The sequence below is a fragment of the Microcaecilia unicolor genome, chromosome 2 (assembly GCF_901765095.1).
Source record: "Microcaecilia unicolor chromosome 2, aMicUni1.1, whole genome shotgun sequence".
Taxonomy (NCBI): Eukaryota; Metazoa; Chordata; class Amphibia; order Gymnophiona; family Siphonopidae; genus Microcaecilia; species Microcaecilia unicolor.
In genome coordinates, this window is record NC_044032.1 from 246,638,974 (window position 1) to 246,660,400 (window position 21,427).

At 45.1% G+C, this 21,427-nt stretch overlaps 1 protein-coding gene across 1 annotated transcript in view; it reads left to right on the plus strand.

Moving 5' to 3' along the window:
• LOC115463405 (annexin A1-like) overlaps positions 1-21,344 on the plus strand; it is an 86,336-nt gene extending 64,992 nt beyond the window's left edge. The window contains exons 11-13 of the mRNA XM_030193869.1: positions 13,255-13,313; positions 17,831-17,953; positions 20,740-21,344. Of these exons, the coding sequence (XP_030049729.1) occupies positions 13,255-13,313; positions 17,831-17,953; positions 20,740-20,802 (245 nt within the window). The 3' untranslated portion in view covers positions 20,803-21,344. The remainder of the gene's footprint in view (positions 1-13,254; positions 13,314-17,830; positions 17,954-20,739) is intronic.
• Positions 21,345-21,427: the final 83 nt, after the last annotated feature.

Genomic DNA, 21,427 nt, shown 5'->3' on the forward strand with positions numbered 1-21,427 from the left:
TAAGTACATAAGTATTGCCACACTGGGACAGATCAAAGGTCAATCAAGCTCTGCATCCTGTTTCCAACAGTGACCAATCCAGATCACAAATACCTGGCAAGATCCCGAAAAAGTTCAGTACATTTTATTTTGCTGCTTATCCCAGAAATAAGCAATGGATTTTCCCCAAGTCAATTTAATAATGGTCTATGGACTTTTCCTTTAGGAATATGTCCAGACCTTTTTAAACCCCGCTAAACTAACTGCCCTTACCACATTCTCTGGCAACGAATTCCAGAGTTTAATTACACGTTGAGTGAAGAAACATTTTCTTAGATTCTTATTCATACAGTGGAAAAACTCCAGTATTCAACCACACTAAAGAGGTAGCTCTAGAAGAAGCAGCCTAAAGTTAGGTGGCAAGTATGCATGTAAATGATGAAGGGTCTCCGTACTGTGATGAGAACAAAAGCCCAACTGCCTCTGATGTTAACCTCCCACAAAATCCACATGAGCAGATAATTGTAAGGCAACAACTCTTTCCAACAATTTTGACAGAAATGACAAATTAGAAATAGGTCTATAATTGGAAACAGGGATTCAAACTGGTACGTTTCAACATAGGCCACACAACTGTGCATTTCCAACCCTGTGAAACTGTGCCAATAAGACTCTGGTTCACCATTGCCAAAACTAAAGGAAGGAGACCATGAGTAGTGTTGCAGGAATTGAGATAGGAATTTGTGATACTTCAGGAGTCAGACAGCACACACCAGTATGAGAGAAAAATCTTCTTTATTTGCCAGCAAACAAAGCAAGACATCAGTTCTAGCTCTCTTCTCTTTCTCTCAGCTCTCTGTGTCTTTCTCTCAGCTCTCTGTCTCAGCTCTCTTCTTATGCTGTCTTCTCCTTCTTCTGTCTCTCCTGTTGTCTTCCAGCTTTCTTCCTTTCTTCTTTCTTCTGAGCTCCTTCTGAGTTCTTTCTTCTGAGCTCCTTCTGAGGTAAACTGCTTCTGCTCCCACTTAAATAGGGTCCTAAGCCCTCCTCCTAGCCTAGCCCCCTTTACTCCCAATTGGTTAAGAAACTGATTGGCTACCTTGCCTCAACCAATCATTACTTTTGAAATATCAGTTACATAGGTTCCAGACATCCTAAACTGACCTCTGACCTGGGGCCCCTTAAGCCAGACATTTGGTCTCCAGTCTCTTACATGTTATTATGATTGATTTCTCATATTCCTAGTACTAACTGCTAACTAAACTCTGGCATTCATTAAAGAGGTCAAAAGCCAATCTTAATTAATAGCATACATATCAGGTTATTACTTCCAAGACCATTCCTGCATTTTACCTATAATTAATCAAAGAGAAGAGAGCTGACTAGTTCTGACCTTTTTCACCTCTCAGCTCCATACACAGAACTAGCTAAGACCACAGAAAACTCAAAACACATGTTGATCTCCTCACTGCAGCCTTAAACAGCAGACAAAGGATCATTTTAAAAGTAACACAGAGTTGAACAAACATCCTACATAGAAATTACAGAGAATAAAACATATTCTAAAATAAGCATTCTTATAAGACATATCCTAAATATAAACAGAACTTCTAAATACTAATCTATTGCCTCTCTCTAAATAGTATTTTCTATCTTGTAAACTACAATATATCTAGCTCATTCCTTTGTTCAGTCATAATAGTTTACAGCTGTGCCAGCTAGCATTGGCAATTCACAAGGGACAGAGTTGCATTTCTCACTGACCTTTCCTAACCTTAGCTCGGCAGCTAGACATTGAAATAATATGAAACATCTGGCATACCTTCACTTCAGTTGCAAAGTAAAAAGCTGATTTTGAAATAGGAATTCAAACACCACTTTTAAACCCCAGATTTTAACAGTTAATATCACTTCTTATATATATAATTTCTTTGTCCACTGCCTCATTCCCCCCTTTGAGACTAAAATCAGCTTATGCAGAGATAAGTCTCACATCTCAAACTCTGGAGACTATAGTGATCCTAACTAGGAATAGACTTGTGAATTACCATTACCCTACTTGTTAAGGTCCGACGGCATACTGCCGAAGCACATGAGGCCAAGAAACAAAACAAAAACCCTGCTAAAACTAAGACTATTAGGGAAATGAACAAGGGACGTATCCAGGAGGTCAATGACCACCACCAGGAGGTAAGGTCTAATCCTCCTCGGTAATCCTCCACATTAAGGCTGGCCAACTGTAGGACTTTATCCATGGCATGCCTAACTACATGCGTCCTATTTATGACAATAGTACAGCACTCTGAAGAATTTAACACTGTGCAGAGACCACCCTGGGCTGCAAAGAGATAGTCAAGGCCCATACGGTTATATCTAGAAACTATACTTAATTCATTAATTTGATCCTGCAATGCATTGACTACTACGTTCAGCTCATGAACTAGAACATGGAGTAGGGATTGAAGTCTCCGGGTAGCCATACCTAGTTCAGTAATACCCGCTACCGGGCCTCCAATTGGAATCCAGGCCGTGGCAGAAAGGGCTACAAGTCTCTTTTTAGTCAGAGGATAAGTAGAATTAATATACTGGAGGGCTAATTCAATCGCCTCATCCTCTGTGGCAACGGAGGAAGGTAAGGACAAAGCCTCTCGCTTAGAGCGGTGCGGGGATAGTGGCTTAAGAGGAATAACTTTAGGAAAATAATTCAAGGTTACCAATACACAAAAATCATATGTGGAGGGAAGAATCATGTGGAGGACATTATCACAGAGCCAGTAATGACCAAGGAGAGGGTGAGGAAAGTTCCCAATAAATGTTGGCTCAGGCTGGACAGGGTACTTAGGGTGCCCATAATGCGAGCCCCTATCCCAGGGGGAACGAAGACGAAATGGAGACTTTGCACACCATAGGCGCCAATCCCCAATTGTGACAGGCTGCTCATTTGTTAGTAACTCTTCATACCCCGGGGACTTATGAAAGTAGAAAATAAGCTTGGACACTATAGTCTTCTCAGTGGTACGCTTAGGAGCCAGATAATCACCTGGGTCATAATCTACAGGTATGGTAGCAGGGCACATAGGAGTACCTGGAGAAACTACCCACACAGATTCTCCTTTTTCTGGGAGAACATTAGTATAGTTACAGGGAATGGGAAGAACAGTTGAGATGCTTCTTGTTAAACAAAACACTCCAGAAGCTGGATAGGGAGACGTAAAAACTGGCCTTAGAGAAGAGTCAGAGGGGGAAGTAGCATTATAAAAGGACCACCAAGTATAATCCTGGCTCCAAGGGCCTGAACTCGAAAAGTAGGGAGGTATAAGAGCTGGGAGTTGCACAGGGACAGGAACAGCTGGGACATCTGTGGTATAAGGAGAAAATCGGGAACACACAATACAAGGGGAAGTAATCTTTGCCTGGCTAATTAGTTCCTGGACTGAGTGTAACCAAAGGTTGGAGCGAGTTGGGATATTAGGAACAAGGAGGCAAGGAGTAGAAAACAACAAAAGCATCCAAACTACTAACATTTTCTTTCTTCCTAATCTAAAACAAATACAGCAAACTAATTAAGCAATAATATTTCAACAGTCTGTGCTAATCACAGATTACTCTCATATAATGTTCTCAGTCTTTGAGTTCTTATACCAGTTGGGATAGACCCTCAACTGACAAGGATCAAGCTCTCAAATTCCAGGAAAGCCAGAATCCGGCAAGAAAGAGTCTCAGTATGAAGCCGAAGTTCAGCCGCTCCTGCAGTATGCAGTTGACCCTTCTTTTCAGCTAGTAGATTCTTTGGTTCGGGTCAGGCGCAACTTCAATGGCTCCGCTGGATCACTTTCTGCTCTCCACTGTTTAGGCTCCGTCTGATCCGTGCTGGGCTCAGTCTGGTCAGCAGACTTAATTCGAGACCAATGGACCCATGGAGTTATCCCTGCGACCTTCACAGCTGCAGGGGTAGAAAGCAAAACAGTAAAAGGTCCTTTCCATCGGGGCCCCAAAGGCTGGAGCCTCCAGTCTTTCACCCAAACTCTATCCCCTGGCAGGAAGGAATGTACCTGAGCCTGGAAGGGGACAGGGTTTATTTCTCTCACATAAGACTGAAGCTCAGAAATTATCTTACCCAAGAGGGCTACCTGTTCCTGCACCTGGGCAGACCCTAAAATCCCTATGTCTCCCTTAATTCCCTGTAAAATGGCTGGGGGCTTCCCATACACAATTTCAAAGGGAGAGAGGGCTGTTCCTTTAGTTGGGGTGCATCGGAGGCGGAAGAGGGCTAGTGGCAGTGCCTGTGGCCATTTCAGTTGGGTTTCCTGACAAATCTTTGCTAGGCTATTTTTCAAGGTTCTATTTGCTCGCTCAACCTGCCCTGAACTCTGGGGACGATAGGCACAATGCAATTTCCAGGTAATGCGCAATGCGCGGGACAGGGCCTGAAGTGTAGCTTCAACAAAGGCGGGACCATTATCTGAACCTATGGCAAGGGGCAGTCCATACCTGGGGATGACATCCCTAAGGAGGGCTCGAGCTACTTCTGTGGCTTTCTCAGTGACTGTAGGATATGCTTCCACCCACCCAGAAAAGGTACAGACCATAACTAAGAGATATCGGAACCTACCACTCCTGGGCATTTCTGTGAAGTCTATAACTAGGGACTCAAAGGGTGTTAGTCCTCTAGACTGAACTCCTGGTGGAATACGGGGTCCCTGACGAGCATTATTCTGGGCACAGAGAGTACATCGGGCAGAGGCAGTGGCAACCAGACTATCCAATCCTTCCAGCACCACTACTCGACTGAGTAGACGGGCTAGTGCTGTTTTCCCTAAGTGTGATAGGTCATGAGCTTGAGACACTACAGGCCAAGCTAGGTGGCGTGGCACCAGAACTCTGGTATCAGGGAGATGTAACCAGCCATCAGGTCTCCTTACTGCACCTTCTTCTTGAGCCCATTTCTCTTCCATTTGGGTATACATAGGTGTCCATTCTTGCAATCGGATTTGGAACAGGGGGGTCACAGTACTTGCTGGGGGTCCTCGAGCAGCTTCCTTGGCCACCCGATCAGCATGGCGATTCCCTCGGGCCACTGGAGTATCTATTCTTTGGTGTCCCCTGCAATGAATAACAGCTACCTTCTTAGGGGCCCACACAGCCTCTAGCAGCTGAAGTATTTCAGGTCCATACTTAACAGGTTGGCCTGCAGCATTTATAAGTCCCTTTTCCTTATACAAAGCTCCATGAGCATGTAGAGTTGTGAAGGCATACTTGGAATCAGTATAAATGTTGGTCACCAGTCCTGCTGCTAGCTCCAGAGCTCGTATGAGGGCCACAAGTTCTGCTTTCTGGGCTGAAGTTCCTTGGGGCAGGGCTCTTGCTTCTATCACCTTGTCCTCTGTCACCACAGCATAGCCTGCCAATCGCTTGGAGTTCTCCACATAACTGCTTCCATCTGTGAAATAAATTACATCTGGGTCCCTCCATGGAACATCTTTAAGATCTGGTCGACTAGAGTACACTTCATCCATAGTTTGGATACAGTCATGATCCGGTGGTCCCTCAGATGCTGGCAAAAGAGTAGCAGGATTGAATGTAGCCACTGTTTCCAGGTGTATCCGTGGATTCTCACACAAGCTAACTTGGTACTTAACCATGCGGTTATTTGTAAACCAGTGATTGCCCTTATACTCCATGAGGGTGAGAACTGCGTGGGGGACTTTAACAACCAGTTCTTGCCCCAAGGTCAACTTATCAGCTTCCTGGACCAGTAAGGCTGTTGCTGCAATGGCCCTCATACAGGCTGGCCATCCTTTAGCCACTCCATCCAGCTGTTTAGACAGGTATGCAACAGGCCTCTGCCAGGATCCCATCATCTGGGTCAGCACACCCAGAGCAACCCCCTGTCGCTCATGGACATACAGTGAGAAAGGTTTCTCCACATCAGGAAGGCCTAACGCAGGGGCTTGGAGTAGGGCTTTCTTTATGGCAATGAAGGATTGTTGAGCAGTAGGTCCCCATTCAAATGGTTCCTTTTCACCCCCCTTTGTGGCTTGGTAAAGGGGTTTCGCCATCAATGCAAAATTTGGAATCCAAATTCTGCAGAATCCAGCTGCTCCCAGAAATTCCCTAACTTCTCTTCTGGACTTGGGTTGGGGGATTGCAGCTACCGCTTGCTTCCTACTAGCATCCAGTCTCCGACTTCCCTGGGAAATACAGAAGCCCAGATACTTCACTTCTGACTGACAGAGTTGGGCCTTTGAGCGTGAGACCTTATAGCCTGCATCCAAGAGTAGCTCCAGCAATTCTCTGGTAGCCTCAAAACACTCTTCCTGGGTCACTGCTGCAATCAGGAGGTCATCTACATACTGGAGTAAAACTCGCCTGGAAGGCTCAGATTTAAAAGTCTTAAGGTCTTGTCCTAGGGCTGTCCCAAAAATAGTGGGGGAGTTCTTGAACCCCTGTGGCAGGCGGGTCCATGTATACTGAAGCTTCCTTCCTGTTACTGGGTTTTCCCATTGAAAGGCAAAAAGCAATTGACTGGCGGGGGCCACCCGAATACAAAAGAAGGCATCTTTTAGGTCTAGTGTCGTGAAATGGGTAGCTCCAGAAGGTATCAATCCTAGCAGGACATATGGATTAGGCACTACAGGATGTAATGAGATAGTGGATTTGTTGACCACTCGTAAGTCTTGGACTGGCCGGTAGTCCTCAGTCCCTGGCTTCTGAACTGGCAATAGTGGCGTATTCCATGGAGACTGGCAAGGACGAATAATTCCATGGGATAACAGACGATTCAAATGTGCTTGAATCCCTTCCAGAGCCTTTCTGGGAATTGGGTATTGGCGAAGATGGATTGGCCGGGCACTTGGAAGTAAGTCTACATGTACAGGAGGAATATTTCGGGCCAACCCTGGGGGATTATCTTCTGCCCATACCCCACTGACCTGAAAGCTGTCTGCCAGGGGTAGGTCAACTTGGCCCTGCGACTGATGCAGCCGCCATTCTTCTTCAAGAGGGCAGCAGAAACTCAGTATACCCTTAGGGCTGGATGTTGGGGGCCGAAAGGAGACTGAAGTCTGGCCATCAGAGTCAAAGGAAATTTGGGCCCTAAGCTTGGACAGCAGGTCTCGACCTAACAAAGGGATTGGACAGTCTGGCATATACAAGAATTCATGAGTGACTATGTGTGAGCCTAATTGGCATCTACGGGTTGTCAGAAAGGGCCTCCGGTTCTGCACCCCCGTGGCTCCCACCACTCGGACAGTTTTTCCAGACACAGGCGCTAATCGCTCCGTCACAACAGAATGTTCAGCTCCTGTATCAATCATGAATGGAATTGAGCGGCTCCCTATAGTTAGCTTGACCATAGGTTCCTGGGAGCCCAGTTTATAGGAACCCGGTCTGTCCTATTCGTCCCATTCTGCCATCTCGGCTATCCCGATGATGTCAGATTCAGGAGGCTCATATCTTCCCTCTCGAACTCGGCCTCGGCTTCCTCGATCTCCTGGTCCCCTTCTCAGTCCCTGGCGCCTCTGGGGGCATTCATCTTTCCAGTGCCCTCTTTCCTTACAATAGGCACACTGATCCCTCTCCAATCTTGGTCTGGGATTCTCCCCCCTTGGCCGGGATTGATTGAAGGAATCTCGGGGCCTGGCTGGTGGTCCGGGGTCCCACTTTGGCTTCCCATTAGCTAGAAGTCGACCTCGGTTAAGGGTGGAATTAGTAATGGCTGCCGCTAAAAGGTCGGCCTTCTTCTGCATCTTCCGGTCAGCCTCTCGGCGCACCTCCTGATCTCTATTAATGAAAACCTTGGTTGCGATCTCAATTAGCTGGGTGGTATTCATCCCTGCGAATCCCTCCTGACGCTGCAACTTCTTCCGGATATCTGGCATACTCTGGGCCACCAATGCGCTATTCACCATTCTCTGGTTTTCTTGGGCTTCAGGGTCAAATGGGGTGTATGTTCTGTAGGCTTCAATTAGTCGCTCTAGAAAGGCCCCAGGGGATTCAGTTGCCCCTTGGAGAATTTCAGAGACCTTTGCCAGATTAATGGGCCTCTTTATGCCTTTCCTCATACCTTCCAGTAAGTCCCGGCAATAGCCAGACAACAGTTCATAGTGCTGCCCATCATTTGGATCCCAATCTGGAGCTGCGCGAGGAAACCGAGCTCTAACCCACCCCTCTAGGTCCGGTGTCCTCTCGGGAGCACGCTCTCGCGTGATGGCCTCAGCATTTTGCAAAATCTTCCGCCTCTCCTCAGTTGTGAAGAGGGTCAGGAGAAGTTGTTGACAATCAGTCCAGGTTGGGTTATGGGTGGCCATAATGCTAGTCACTAGGTCCACCACTGCCTGAGGCTTTTCAGTATAAGAGGGGTAATGCGTCTTCCAATTCAGGAGATCAGTGGTTGTGAAGGGTACATACTGATAGGCCTGTGCCTGTATAACCTGACCCTGATTATTAGGATCCGGTCGAGTGGTAGTTACCTGTCGGAGTGGCAGAACCCTCGAGGAGGTGGGAATGGAACCTGAGGTAGAGCTAGGAGCTACCCTCCTATCATGCTCAAAGGTAATTGCAGCGGGTCTAACCCATTCAGTGGAGGTGTGTTGAACCCCTGAGGGATGGGGAGGGGTACTCATAGACTGAGAGGTGGTCACAGGTGATTCAGTCCATTGAAAGGGATGCCGGGCCCCTAATGAGTGGGTAGGGGTACTAGAGGGAGAGGCTGGGCTGTCAGGAGTTGAGGAGTCAGGGAGTGGAGCCCAAAGTGGGTCTACAGAGGTTAACAGGGGAGGATGTGGCACAGAAGGGTAGAGGCCAGGTGAAAAGTCCAACCTAGGGTGTGGCAGGTTTGGCACAGGAGGGGAAGAACTATCCGGAGAAGCCTGTGCTGGAGAGGCTTGAGCTGGGCGGCGTGGATCTCTAGGGGCGGCACGGAACCCCAACAATGGGCCATAAGGTGGTGGCTCAAGGTCTGAGGGGTCATCAGAGAGTATGGGTTTCTCGGACAGGGTAGGGGCGGAAGCCACCGATTGGGTGGTAAGCTTCCTGGGGCTCTTTCCCTCTTCTAGTTTAGATTTTCTAATCTTTCTTTGAACACGACCTAACATGAATTTTACTGGGGATCCCATATAAGTTTTCAACCAGGAGGGAGGGTCAGTCACAAGGCTGTCCCAGGAATCTATATAAGGGAGTTGTTCAGAATATTCTGATTCTCCTACTACTATGCTATAGACCTTCCGGATTACTTCAATATCTAAGCTGCCACTAGGGGGCCACCCCACTCCCATAGATGGCCACTCAACTTCACACAAGGTTCTTAAAGTACCTGAGCTTAAAGTCTGTCCATAGTCATTAATTAAAAAGCCTTTCTTGAAATTTCTAAGCATACAATCTAGGGGGGTAACAATTTGTCTAGATGATGTCCCACCCATAATGCTTACAGTTACAACACACAAAAAGGGAGGGAATTTTTGAGAGTGCAGTAAGGGGTCCGCACTCTCGAGACACTAGGTAGACAGACAACAATCGCTTCCTTCCGTTGCTGACCAATTGAACTCGCGTTAATTGGAAATGCAGCTATAAGAAGTCCGCACTCATTTAATCATTCACTCATCACACATTCCATACAGAAAATCCCACCCAACAATTTCAGATTTCTCAAATACAGATAAGCTCAAGCGTTTTCGCTTCTAGTCCCCGCGACTAGAAGGTACTAGGGCCTTTGCTGAGAATTGATCAGATTCTCCTTCCTCAATTTTCTTGAGGGGCTGGTTTACAATTTCCTAGCTAGGATTACAATACAAAATACAGAATACAAAATACATACCCGGCGAATGTTCTCCAGTCAGTTGGGTGCTGGGATTAATGCAGGATTCATGATCCCACCGCTGCCACCAAGAATTGTTGCAGGAATTGAGATAGGAATTTGTGATACTTCAGGAGTCAGACAGCACACACCAGTATGAGAGAAAAATCTTCTTTATTTGCCAGCAAACAAAGCAAGACATCAGTTCTAGCTCTCTTCTCTTTCTCTCAGCTCTCTGTGTCTTTCTCTCAGCTCTCTGTCTCAGCTCTCTTCTTATGCTGTCTTCTCCTTCTTCTGTCTCTCCTGTTGTCTTCCAGCTTTCTTCCTTTCTTCTTTCTTCTGAGCTCCTTCTGAGTTCTTTCTTCTGAGCTCCTTCTGAGGTAAACTGCTTCTGCTCCCACTTAAATAGGGTCCTAAGCCCTCCTCCTAGCCTAGCCCCCTTTACTCCCAATTGGTTAAGAAACTGATTGGCTACCTTGCCTCAACCAATCATTACTTTTGAAATATCAGTTACATAGGTTCCAGACATCCTAAACTGACCTCTGACCTGGGGCCCCTTAAGCCAGACATTTGGTCTCCAGTCTCTTACATGTTATTATGATTGATTTCTCATATTCCTAGTACTAACTGCTAACTAAACTCTGGCATTCATTAAAGAGGTCAAAAGCCAATCTTAATTAATAGCATACATATCAGGTTATTACTTCCAAGACCATTCCTGCATTTTACCTATAATTAATCAAAGAGAAGAGAGCTGACTAGTTCTGACCTTTTTCACCTCTCAGCTCCATACACAGAACTAGCTAAGACCACAGAAAACTCAAAACACATGTTGATCTCCTCACTGCAGCCTTAAACAGCAGACAAAGGATCATTTTAAAAGTAACACAGAGTTGAACAAACATCCTACATAGAAATTACAGAGAATAAAACATATTCTAAAATAAGCATTCTTATAAGACATATCCTAAATATAAACAGAACTTCTAAATACTAATCTATTGCCTCTCTCTAAATAGTATTTTCTATCTTGTAAACTACAATATATCTAGCTCATTCCTTTGTTCAGTCATAATAGTTTACAGCTGTGCCAGCTAGCATTGGCAATTCACAAGGGACAGAGTTGCATTTCTCACTGACCTTTCCTAACCTTAGCTCGGCAGCTAGACATTGAAATAATATGAAACATCTGGCATACCTTCACTTCAGTTGCAAAGTAAAAAGCTGATTTTGAAATAGGAATTCAAACACCACTTTTAAACCCCAGATTTTAACAGTTAATATCACTTCTTATATATATAATTTCTTTGTCCACTGCCTCAGTAGTAAGACCAAGCCAAGCAGAAGGAAGAGGATCAAGGGGGCAATTAGTTTTATGTACTTGAGAAAACAATTTGATAAGGGAACTGAAAGACTGTAATTGAAACAAGTCCCAGTGGTGGGATAAAATCAGTCCATTCTGAGAACGTCACCCAGACAGGAGTGGAGGAGTAGCCTAATGGTTAGTGCATTGAGCTGAGAACCTGGGGAACTGGGTTCGGTTCCCACTGCAGCTCCTTGTGACCATGGGCAAGTCATTTAACTCTCCATTGCCCCAGGCACAGAAACAGAATGAGAGTCCCATCACTTACTTCTCAGGAGTCACACCATAATAGAGGAGCATCTACCTTCATGCATTCCAGTTCAAAAATACTCAACCACCACCACCTATTTTAAGGTGAAATAAATAAGGGTAATGGCTTTGGAGAATCAAATAAAAGCTACATGTGTAGGGACGTGAATAACCATTTATGAGTGAGGCCAAAGGTACAGTGAAGCCCAAGGATGGAGAATATAGGAGGGATCTATTTCCTGTGTGCTCTGAATTTTGTGAACCCTTCCAAATATTAGTTCTTGCAGCTGTCTGGCTGGTGCCTCATCCAGGTTTGCTAGATCAATGTTTCAGCAATCTTGCTGATAGCTGAAACTTTGGTCAAGCAAACTCAAGACACAGTACCATCTAGACAGTTGCAAGAACCATAACGCCAGATGTGGAAACCTAATACAACCTTCCAAATGAATTTTGATGAGTTTACAAACACAGGGCTAGAGTTACTAGCATGTGATTTAATGCAGGTGAACACCAGGCCCCATTACCAATAATGGAGCTCCTTACTGAGTGCTTAATGTGCAGTAATGCATCTTAGTGTGTATTAACGAGCATTAGCATATTAAAGTACATTGGTAAATCAGGAATAATGTCTTTTTATGGCAGTAGATATTTGTGAAAGGCCTAATACTCTGCAGCTCGTTGCCTAGTGAAAGCCTAAACTTCTGCCAGCCAATGTTGAAAGCGATTTAAGTGGCCAGGAGCCTCTCCTGCCCACATAAATCACTTACTGCCACCTAAGTGGTGATATTCAGTGACACAACCAGACAGTGCCACTGAATATCCCCACAGACTACTCAACAAAAAAATGGGCAGGTCAGGGGTGGCACTTGGGGCGGCGATGGGGAAGAGCTGTCCTAACATTATCTGCCTAGCTATGAGTGTCCAGCATTGAATGACCTGCATAACTATTTTGTACTTAAAATTACCACCAATCCCCATCTTGGCCTCCAAAACTTCCCCCTTCCTCCAGCTCTTGGGAAGCAAAGCCCCTCCCCTCTTCTTCAGAATGAACCCCTAACCCCCCTGAGGTCTAAGTAGGCCCTCCCTTGGGACCTACCTCTATCCCTGTTAGTCCTAGTTGGATAGTTGGGGGCAGGATAGAAGCACCCTTGGCTCCTGCACCTTGTGGTTGCCCGAGTGAAATGGCTGCTGTGACCTCTTGGCAGCAGTTCATGATACTTTGTGTAGTACCACAATCTGCCTTGAGAGGTCATGGCAGCCATTTCACACAGGCAGACTCAGGGGTGATTCACTTCTGCCCCCAGCAAGCCCACTAAGATCACCAGGGATAGAGGAAGGCCGAGGGGGGGGCTACCTAGACAGAGGGGGTTGAGAGTGTGGGGGGTTCATTCTGAGGGAGAGGGGAGGGGCTTTGCTTCCCAAGAGCTGGAGGAAGGGGTTAGTTTTAAGGCCAGGAGGGGGACCAGGGGGTCTTGTTAGGTACAAAATAGTTATGTGAGTCCCGGCAGATATTGAATTGTGGCACAAATAACTGTCTTATGTGGGCCCCATTTGAATATCAGCTGGGACTCACATAAGCTCCGACGCCAAAGCCACATAAAATTTGCACTGGATATTCAGTGTCTGTGCCTGCGCATGGCCCGGCACTCAATGTCTGGGGCTAATCTAGCTGAGGGGTGTGATTATTACAACTCTATTCCCAGTATTTGGCAAGGAAACACATGAAAAGATAGCTTTTCTTCCTGTGTTTCAGAGATTTTTTTCAGAATCCTAAATATTTGTTGTTCTACTAAAAAGTTATTTTATTTTAAAGTGTATTGTCGCTTTTATTAAAAATAGATCACATGACAGCCTTTTCCATTTTCCATTATAGTAAAATGTGCTTCAAGCAAAGATAGCTACTTTGCTGAGAAATTCTTCTTAGCAATGAAGGTATGTCAAAATATTTACTTCTTTCATTTTGTTCTTGTTTTAAATAGAGAACAGAGGCTGTTATCAATGTGTCTAACATGTTTTACCCTTTGCTTGCAGTATGTCAAGTGTCACTCAGGAGTTTAGGTTGGGAGCATTATGTGTGTTCCCTTATTTCCCATTTCTTGTTCCTTACCCCCATTGTCAGGCAACATCATTCGTTGTTCTAGCAGTAACTGATCAGTAGATCCTCCATCAAGATTATAACATGACTGGCAGATAACAGTGAGTTCTACAAGTAGTGCAGTCTAGGGATTTGCCCTAGGAGAAAATCCACAATTTTGGAAATTTTTCTGTGTTGCAACTAGTTCACACTTGTTACAATATTTCCCCCTCCCTCTAGACTTCCACTGTGATCTATGTTCAGCAGTGGCTGTCAGCAGGAGGCCTGTAAGATGGTGAACATATGCAGGGGGAGAAGATCCGCCAGCAAGCGGAAAACTCAAGCACCCCACGGTAAAAACAATAATGTGTAAAAAGTGGGAGTACGACCAAGGATACCAGAAACTGGAAGATGTTCTTAAATAAAAAACTTTATTGAAGGTTTGAAGACTCGACACAACGTCGTGTTTCGGCCGTCAGGCCTGCATCAGGAGTCTGCTGTGCAGAGTGCTGCAGAGCAATGATGATGGAAATCCTCTGAAGATTTTACAGCAGTCTCTTGCACGGAGAATTGCTAAATAGTAATGAGGTTGGTTCTTCAAAAATGACGTGGTAGTCTTTAGAAAGACTATTTAAAAAAAGGTCCGTCAGAAGCGCTGCACGCACTATTGATAATGCAGATGAAAACATATGCAGGCCATGCCCCTCCTCTGTGGGAGGCGGGCTAGTGGTTGGGAGGCAGGGCTAGTGCTGGGCAGACTTCTACGGTCTGAGCTCTGAAATTGGCAGATACAAATCAAGGTCAGGTATACACATAAAGTAGCACATATGAGTTTATCTTGTTGGGCAGACTGGATGGACCGTGCAGGTCTTTTTCTGCCGTCATCTACTACGTTATGTTATTATGTGGGCATCTGTTATACCCATGCAGAGTACCGGGGCCTGTGAGCACACACTGTCACACAAGGCCCAGTGCTGACTTCTGTATTTCTCTTCATGCTTTGAGGAAAAGGGGATAGGATTTGATATACCACCTTTCTGTGTTTACAGTCAAAGCAGTTTACATATTATATACAGGTACTTATTTTGTATTTGGGGCAATGAAGGGTTAAGTGACTTGCCCAACATCATAAGTTGCTGCAGTGAAAATCCATCGCATGGATGCTGCACTAACCACCAGTCTACTATTCCACTCCAAAAGTAAATGAAGGAGGGGGAGGAAGTGAAGGTCTGCTACTTCTAGTCATCCTCTGGGGTCATGGGGCTTCTTGATAGTTAAAGTGGGGTCATATTGGATAAAAGTTTGACAAGCATTGGTCTAGAGAGATGGAGAAAGCTTAGCCGAGTGACTCTCACCATTTTTTCTAGCAAAACAAAACTTCAGCGTGAGAGAAAAGATCATTGCTGGACAGAGTGGTCAGCACACTGGGTGGGGCAAGGGGGAGGAGAGTCCTCAATGACACAGCTGCCCTGAGGGGTTCCCCCGCTCCCTCCACACATTTTCTATTCCTGTTCCCCAGTACACTCTCTTCCAACTCCATCCTGCCTAGTGTTAAAATCTTCATCCCTATCCCATCACCACCCCTCTGTCTCCCCTCTTCCCCTCCATTTTTCAGTCTTTCTGTTTACTCCACAGACTTGTTGGTGGTGCATGACTCTGCAAATTTGAGCTGCTCAGTGCCCAATCTCCCGCACTGCTCTCAGTCTTATGAAAATAGAGAAGGAATTTGGGCAACATGGACCTGAACCCTATAGATTGCTGAATGGTGGAGGTAGAAAACAGAACAACTGCTATGGATATAGTGCCAGGAGCAATACACTGGGGGGAAGGAAGGGAGGAGAATCAGAAGGTCACACTTAGGATTGATGGAGGCTGCTACTGGCCCCTGAGACTTGCAATAAAGAACACTGACTTCACAGATAAAATAGAAAGATGCCAAATAATTTTGTAATAGGTGCCATTTTATGATACAGGTACATGAACTCCTCTGTCCAGGTGTGGCACTTGACTTCACATTGATGTTTTTATAATACTTTACAAGATATTTAAAAATGATCCATCCCACATTGTAACTGTCCAGTCTTATAGTGTTAAAATATTTCACGTAGAGTAATGCAGCACAATTTTTCATTGGTTTTCAGTTTACTTGCATATTCATTAAAACTGAACATGAAAGAAAAATAACCCATATATTTTGGTAGCTTGCAGAGGGATGTTAAAATTGTTTGTATTGTGGAAATTTTAATGTGTGTGTTGTCAGTTTGTAATTAGTACAAAATTTTACTACAGCTGGGAAAGCATCTGATTAAATCCCTCTTTAAGACTCCATGAACATCCCTTCACTCCTCCAAAAGACTCCAAAATGATCGAAGTCTGGCCTCTGCAGATCTACATTTCCAACCACTGCTTCTGTGAGCGATTAAAGTAGAATCCCCATGTTCAGAATCCCTTCTATCGAGCACCTTTCACTGTTAACCACCTATCCCATCCAATGATGCTCAAATGATAGTGGGAGAAAGAGACTTCCTCAGACCTCGCTGACTCCAACAGACAAAATATGGCATTGACTCGCATGATATATTCTTTTCTGCACAAATGTGCATCAACAGTCTGATGAAGCATATAGGAAGTTGCCAATTTCCATTAACAACACTCCCTTACAGAGCCATATTAAGAAGCTAGGACCTGCAGAACAGAGCAGGGAGAGTATGGCTCAGGGCAAAGCAGGGAGGGCACGACTCAGGCAGCCAGATAAAAGCCCTGAGTACAGTCAAGCCAGGGAGGCCCAGGGAAGAGAGAAGCAGTCCTACAGCATATACCTCCACTAGAAATGTATAAGCTGTCAGTACCCTGGATAAGGTAGACAAAGCTTTATCTTGAATCTTGTAAGAAGCCTGATTCTTGAGACCAGGGAGGCTAGGATTTGTGCGTTATTGCAGCTAGGCAGTGTACACTGTGACTTTGGAGCCTATCACCAACAGGCCTACGTAAAGATTGCACCTGAGTCCCAAGAGACTTTATTTCAAATTTACTGTACTTGTGAAATAACAGGCTTCAACATATTTTATGTTTACACTTGTCTGGTTCTATCAGTGAAGGCCCACACTCAACCCCACAGACTTTAGCAAATAAACCTCAGAGTAAGTAAAATGTGGTTTTGGTGTATAGAGGAGCCATGAGAACTATAGTTATGGCAGTGCTTCTTATTTCTATAAACAGTGGGGTCAGTTTTCAAAATGAGTTACTACTACTACTACTATTTAACATTTCTAAAGCGCTACTAGGGTTACGCAGTGCTGTACAATTTAACATAGGACGACAGTCCCTGCTCAAAGAGCTTACAATCTAAAGGACAAATGTACAGTCAGACAAGTAGGGGTCGTCAAACTGGGGCAGTCTAGATTTCCTGAATGTTATGTGGTTAACATTGGTTGTTGACTTCCCCAATGCAGGTGGGGGTGGGAAGGGAGTAATGGTTTTGATAATCAAAGTGGTTTGCATATTATATACTTTTTCTGTCCCTAATGAGCTCACAATCTAAGTGTGGGGAGAGGGGGTTGTACCTGGGACAATGGAGGATTTGGTGACTTGCAGAGTCACAAGGAGCTGCAGTGGGAATCAAACCTAGTTCCCCTTGTTGTCAGGCCACTGCACTAATCATTAAGCTAGTCCTCCACTCATGCCATGAAATACCTTGAACTTTCACACTAGTTGGTATTTTATAAAGAGGTCATTTATGTGTATAAATAACTAAACTACCGGTGTTTACACTCATTCGTGCCTCCTAAAACCTGGTGGTTCCTTGTAAAATAACCAGTACTTTCTAATGTCCTCACTGCCTGATTTGGACCTGGGAGTCCAGACGAGAAGGTTTCAGCTGTCCCATTATGATGTCGGTGGAGGAGAAGGATCTGTATTATCTGACAGAAGAAAAAGTGTGTCATCGTAGGGGCATAACAAAGGGGCATTCCCCCTTTGATAGAACTTTGGGGATACTTAGGGTTTAGTTCTTAGGTTAGGTGTGGGGAAAATTTTATTTGGGTCCCTTTAAAAAAGCAGACTGACGTACTATAGATAGAGAGGGATTTAGGGATATTGGTTTGATTATTGAGATGTATTTTGTATTGTATAAATGTTTTGATATTTCTTTGATCTGTTTGATCTGTTTTACATTGCATGAAACTTTGATATGTTATACTATGCGTGACGTATTTTATATTGCTGCCATCCACTCTGATTTGTTTTTGAAAAAGAGCAAGTTATAAACACAAATAGAGATGGGAATAGAAGCAGGCTTGCATGACTGTCATTTATTTTTAAGCAACATGCCAAACAATAGAAATGCTCTTGTATAACAGAGTTTTCTTTTGAACAGGGCTCTGGTACTCGTCACAAAGCACTGATTAGGCTGCTGGTGTCTCACTATGAGAAAGACCTCAATCATATCAAAACTCAGTACAAGCGAATGTATGGCAAATCCCTTCGCCAGGCTATTTTGGTATGAACTGCTTTGTATATTGTCTTAATAATTTTATGAATAACGCAAATGGGCTGATATTCAAAGTGATTTTAGCGGACAAGAGTGGTTGCTCAGGACCACCCAACTGCTGATATTCAGCCGCACTTAACCGGGCAGTGTGACCGAATATCATCTCTGACTAGCCATAAAATAAGGGGGGGGGGGGGCAGGTCAGGACAGTAAAGGGGGTGACATTGGGTAGGAGCCGGCAATTATATGGGTGCCACCAATATTCAGTGCCAGCTCAAAAGCTGTCCTAATCGGCCGCTTAGCTAAGCAAGCATATTCCAGGTGTTCCCAAACCTGCCCTGGGGGAATTCCAGCCACTGATGTTTTCAGGATATCCACAATGAATATGCATGAGAGATCTTCACGCACTGCCTCCTTGGTATGCAAATTTGTCTCATGCATATTCATTGTGGATATCCTGAAAACCTGACCAGTTGGGGTTCCCAAAGGACAGGTCTGGGAATCACTCGCATATACCATGTTTATGCATACATATGCATTTATATGCTAGTATTCTAAACTTTTGTATGCATAGGGCTAGATTCTATAAATGGCACCTAAAAATATTTGCGTCAAAAAACCCCGCTTAAGCGGTATTCTGTAAGCTGCACCTAAAGTTCAGCGCAGTTTATAGACTAACGTGTATGTGGAGAGGTCACGCGTGAATTTGCACCATTTGCATCAACAAAAATGTGGTGCAAATGCCCACACTTAAATTTACACACAGAGCACCGTTATTCTGTAATTGCCCCCGTAACTCAAAACCACGTCCCTGATCCGCCCCAAAAATGCCCATGACCCTCCCTTTTCTGCGCCCCCCTTTTTTTGGTGCATGCGTAAATTTTAGTCATGGATCCTACGCCTAAATTTACATGCTTTAGTCCCAATTAAATATAATTAGTGCCAATAATTGCTTGTTAAAAGCCAATTATTGGCACTAGTTGCCTCGTAATTCTATTAAATTGTACAAATTGGGCCACGGCTAAATTTGTGCTCACAGTTTTGAGCAACTTAGAGTCAGATGGATAATGTGCTCATTTTATAGAATTGCCCTGTAAATAGGTATCAGTGGCCGTATGGCATACATTCAACACTGCTGAATATATATATGGTTTTGTTGAACATATATATTAATCTAATCAGTAGCATGACCAGAAATGATTGGAGGGGTGCTGGCATACTGGTCTGCCTCATCCTGCACCAACATTCTCTCGCTCAGATTCCCTCTTTCCCTTCCACCAGACTCTCCCCTATCTCCCAAAACTCATGCCAGCACTGTCACCTGTAGCAGCTCTCTCCTCCCTGGCCCCAGCCACAGCAGCAACTAGAGCAGTAGCATCTGATTCAGGATCCTCATGGGTCTGTAATTCCTGTTACTGCACTACATTGAAACCTCTCAGGCAACAAGTCCTGTTCATGATCCCGCAAGATCATGAATGGAACTTGCAACCTGCGAGGTTTCATTGTGGTTACAGAGACTGCAAAGCTGGGTGGGTTGTGCATTGCAGCACAGCCACTCATAACTGCTGCTGTAACCAGTGTTCCCTCTGAACTGAGCAGGAGTCGTCCAATTGCATTGCTGCCAGTAGGGGGTGGTACTTCAATATTGTATTTTCCATTGCTATGGGCAGGCAGGTTCTCTGGAGTCCTGAAGAGCTTGCCTGTCCCTCACAATTAAAAATGTGATAGTGAAACAGCACCTCCCATTGGCAGGACTGTAGGTGGAGGACTGCCGCTCAGCTTAGAGTGAACAGTGGCTGTAAGTGCAGCCAGAGTGGAGATGTTGCTCCAACAGAGGTACCTTCAGCCGCCAGGACCTGAGATCCCCACCAACACAAGGATTCTCTCCAGGAACACTGGAGGAGCTTGAGCCATATATGGTGGGGCCTGTACCACCCCACCCCCTTCTATTCCAGGGCCGCCGGGGGGGGGGGGGGCAAGGGGGACAAAATTCCCTGGGCCCAGGCCTCCAAGGGGGGCCCAGCGCCAGGGTCTCTCTCTCCTTCTCCTGCTCCATGGCCACCGGCGCTGCAGTCCCCGGTCTCACCTGCCCACCCTTGGCTCCGTCAACAGCTCCCCTCCATCCGCCACGAGCCCCCTGCATTCAAATCGGCAGCACCACACCTCCAAGTGAATTGTGAAAGCGGCAGACGGGATCGCTTCCCTTTGGGCCCTCCCTCACTGTGTCCCGCCCTCGTTTGATGTAACTTCCTGTTTCCGCGAGGGCGGGACACAGTGAAGGAGGGCCCTGCCGCTTTCACAATTCACACAGAGGTGAGGCGGTGCTGCCAATATGATTGCAGGGGGCCTGGTGGCAGACGGAGGGGAGCTGTCGACAGGGTCGGGGGTGTGCGGGTGGAGACCGGGGACTGCGGCGCCAGCGGCCTGAGAGCAGGAGAGGGAGGCGACATTGTTAGCGATTGAGGGGGGTCCGGGGGGGGGGGGCGGTGGCCTGCCCGGTTTAGTTTCTCGGCGGCCCTGTTCTCTCCATGTCTATGTCCATGAATTTAATACTAGTTTTTAATTTAATTTGATTGCTGTTGCAGCTGCCACCTAATGTCAAAGTCCATTATGTTCCCCAATAAAAGGTAAATCCTTCCTGCCTCTAAGAATGAAATGAAATAAATATGAAGATCTGTATCTATCATGTAGAATTTTAACAAATATGGAATACCTAGTAACAGCAAATTCTAAGGAGCTTCTGATGTGACCCAACTAATCTTTTACTATTATCTGTCATGTTCTTTGATTTACAGGATGAAAAGGTCAAGGGTGACTACGAAACCATTCTCATGGCTCTAGTTGGACAAGAGAACTAAACTTCTCATTCTGCAGCACATTAAGCCAATTTTATATGAATGCATGTACCTATGTATATCTCAACCATGTACAACTGCTTCAAAATCGAAATCTCAGTTGTTTGGCCTGGATTCTAATAGGAGTGTGCATGGAAAACATTACCTTGTTTTTATTATTTTTGTTTTCCCCATGTCTTTTGTTTATTTTTACAAAGTGCACTCAGTTTTTCAATGACATAAAAATGTATGATTTATATGCATTTTACAACGGAGCACATCTTTCTGACCAGTCTTTGTGGTTCATAGTCATGGCCCCACCCATTTACTAATTTTTGTGAATAGTGTGCTTTGAAATTCTATGTGTCAATATTTTGATGGTTTGATGTTATTTCAGGTGTTAAATGACAACAGATATAACAGATATTGCTGTTTCCCTGTTATTTTAAAGAAACAGCACATCCCTAGAGTCCAGACAAACTCTTGGCCTGGATGGAACTGGTGTTGAGTGAAACTTTCCAGTTTACAGTCACTGTTTTTTTCCCTCATAGGCACAGGATGGGGGGGGGGGGGGGGGGGGGGAAGGAACGTGCTTAAGGTTTTGCAGTTGCCACATAATAACTGCCAAAATTAACACATGGTAATTGCA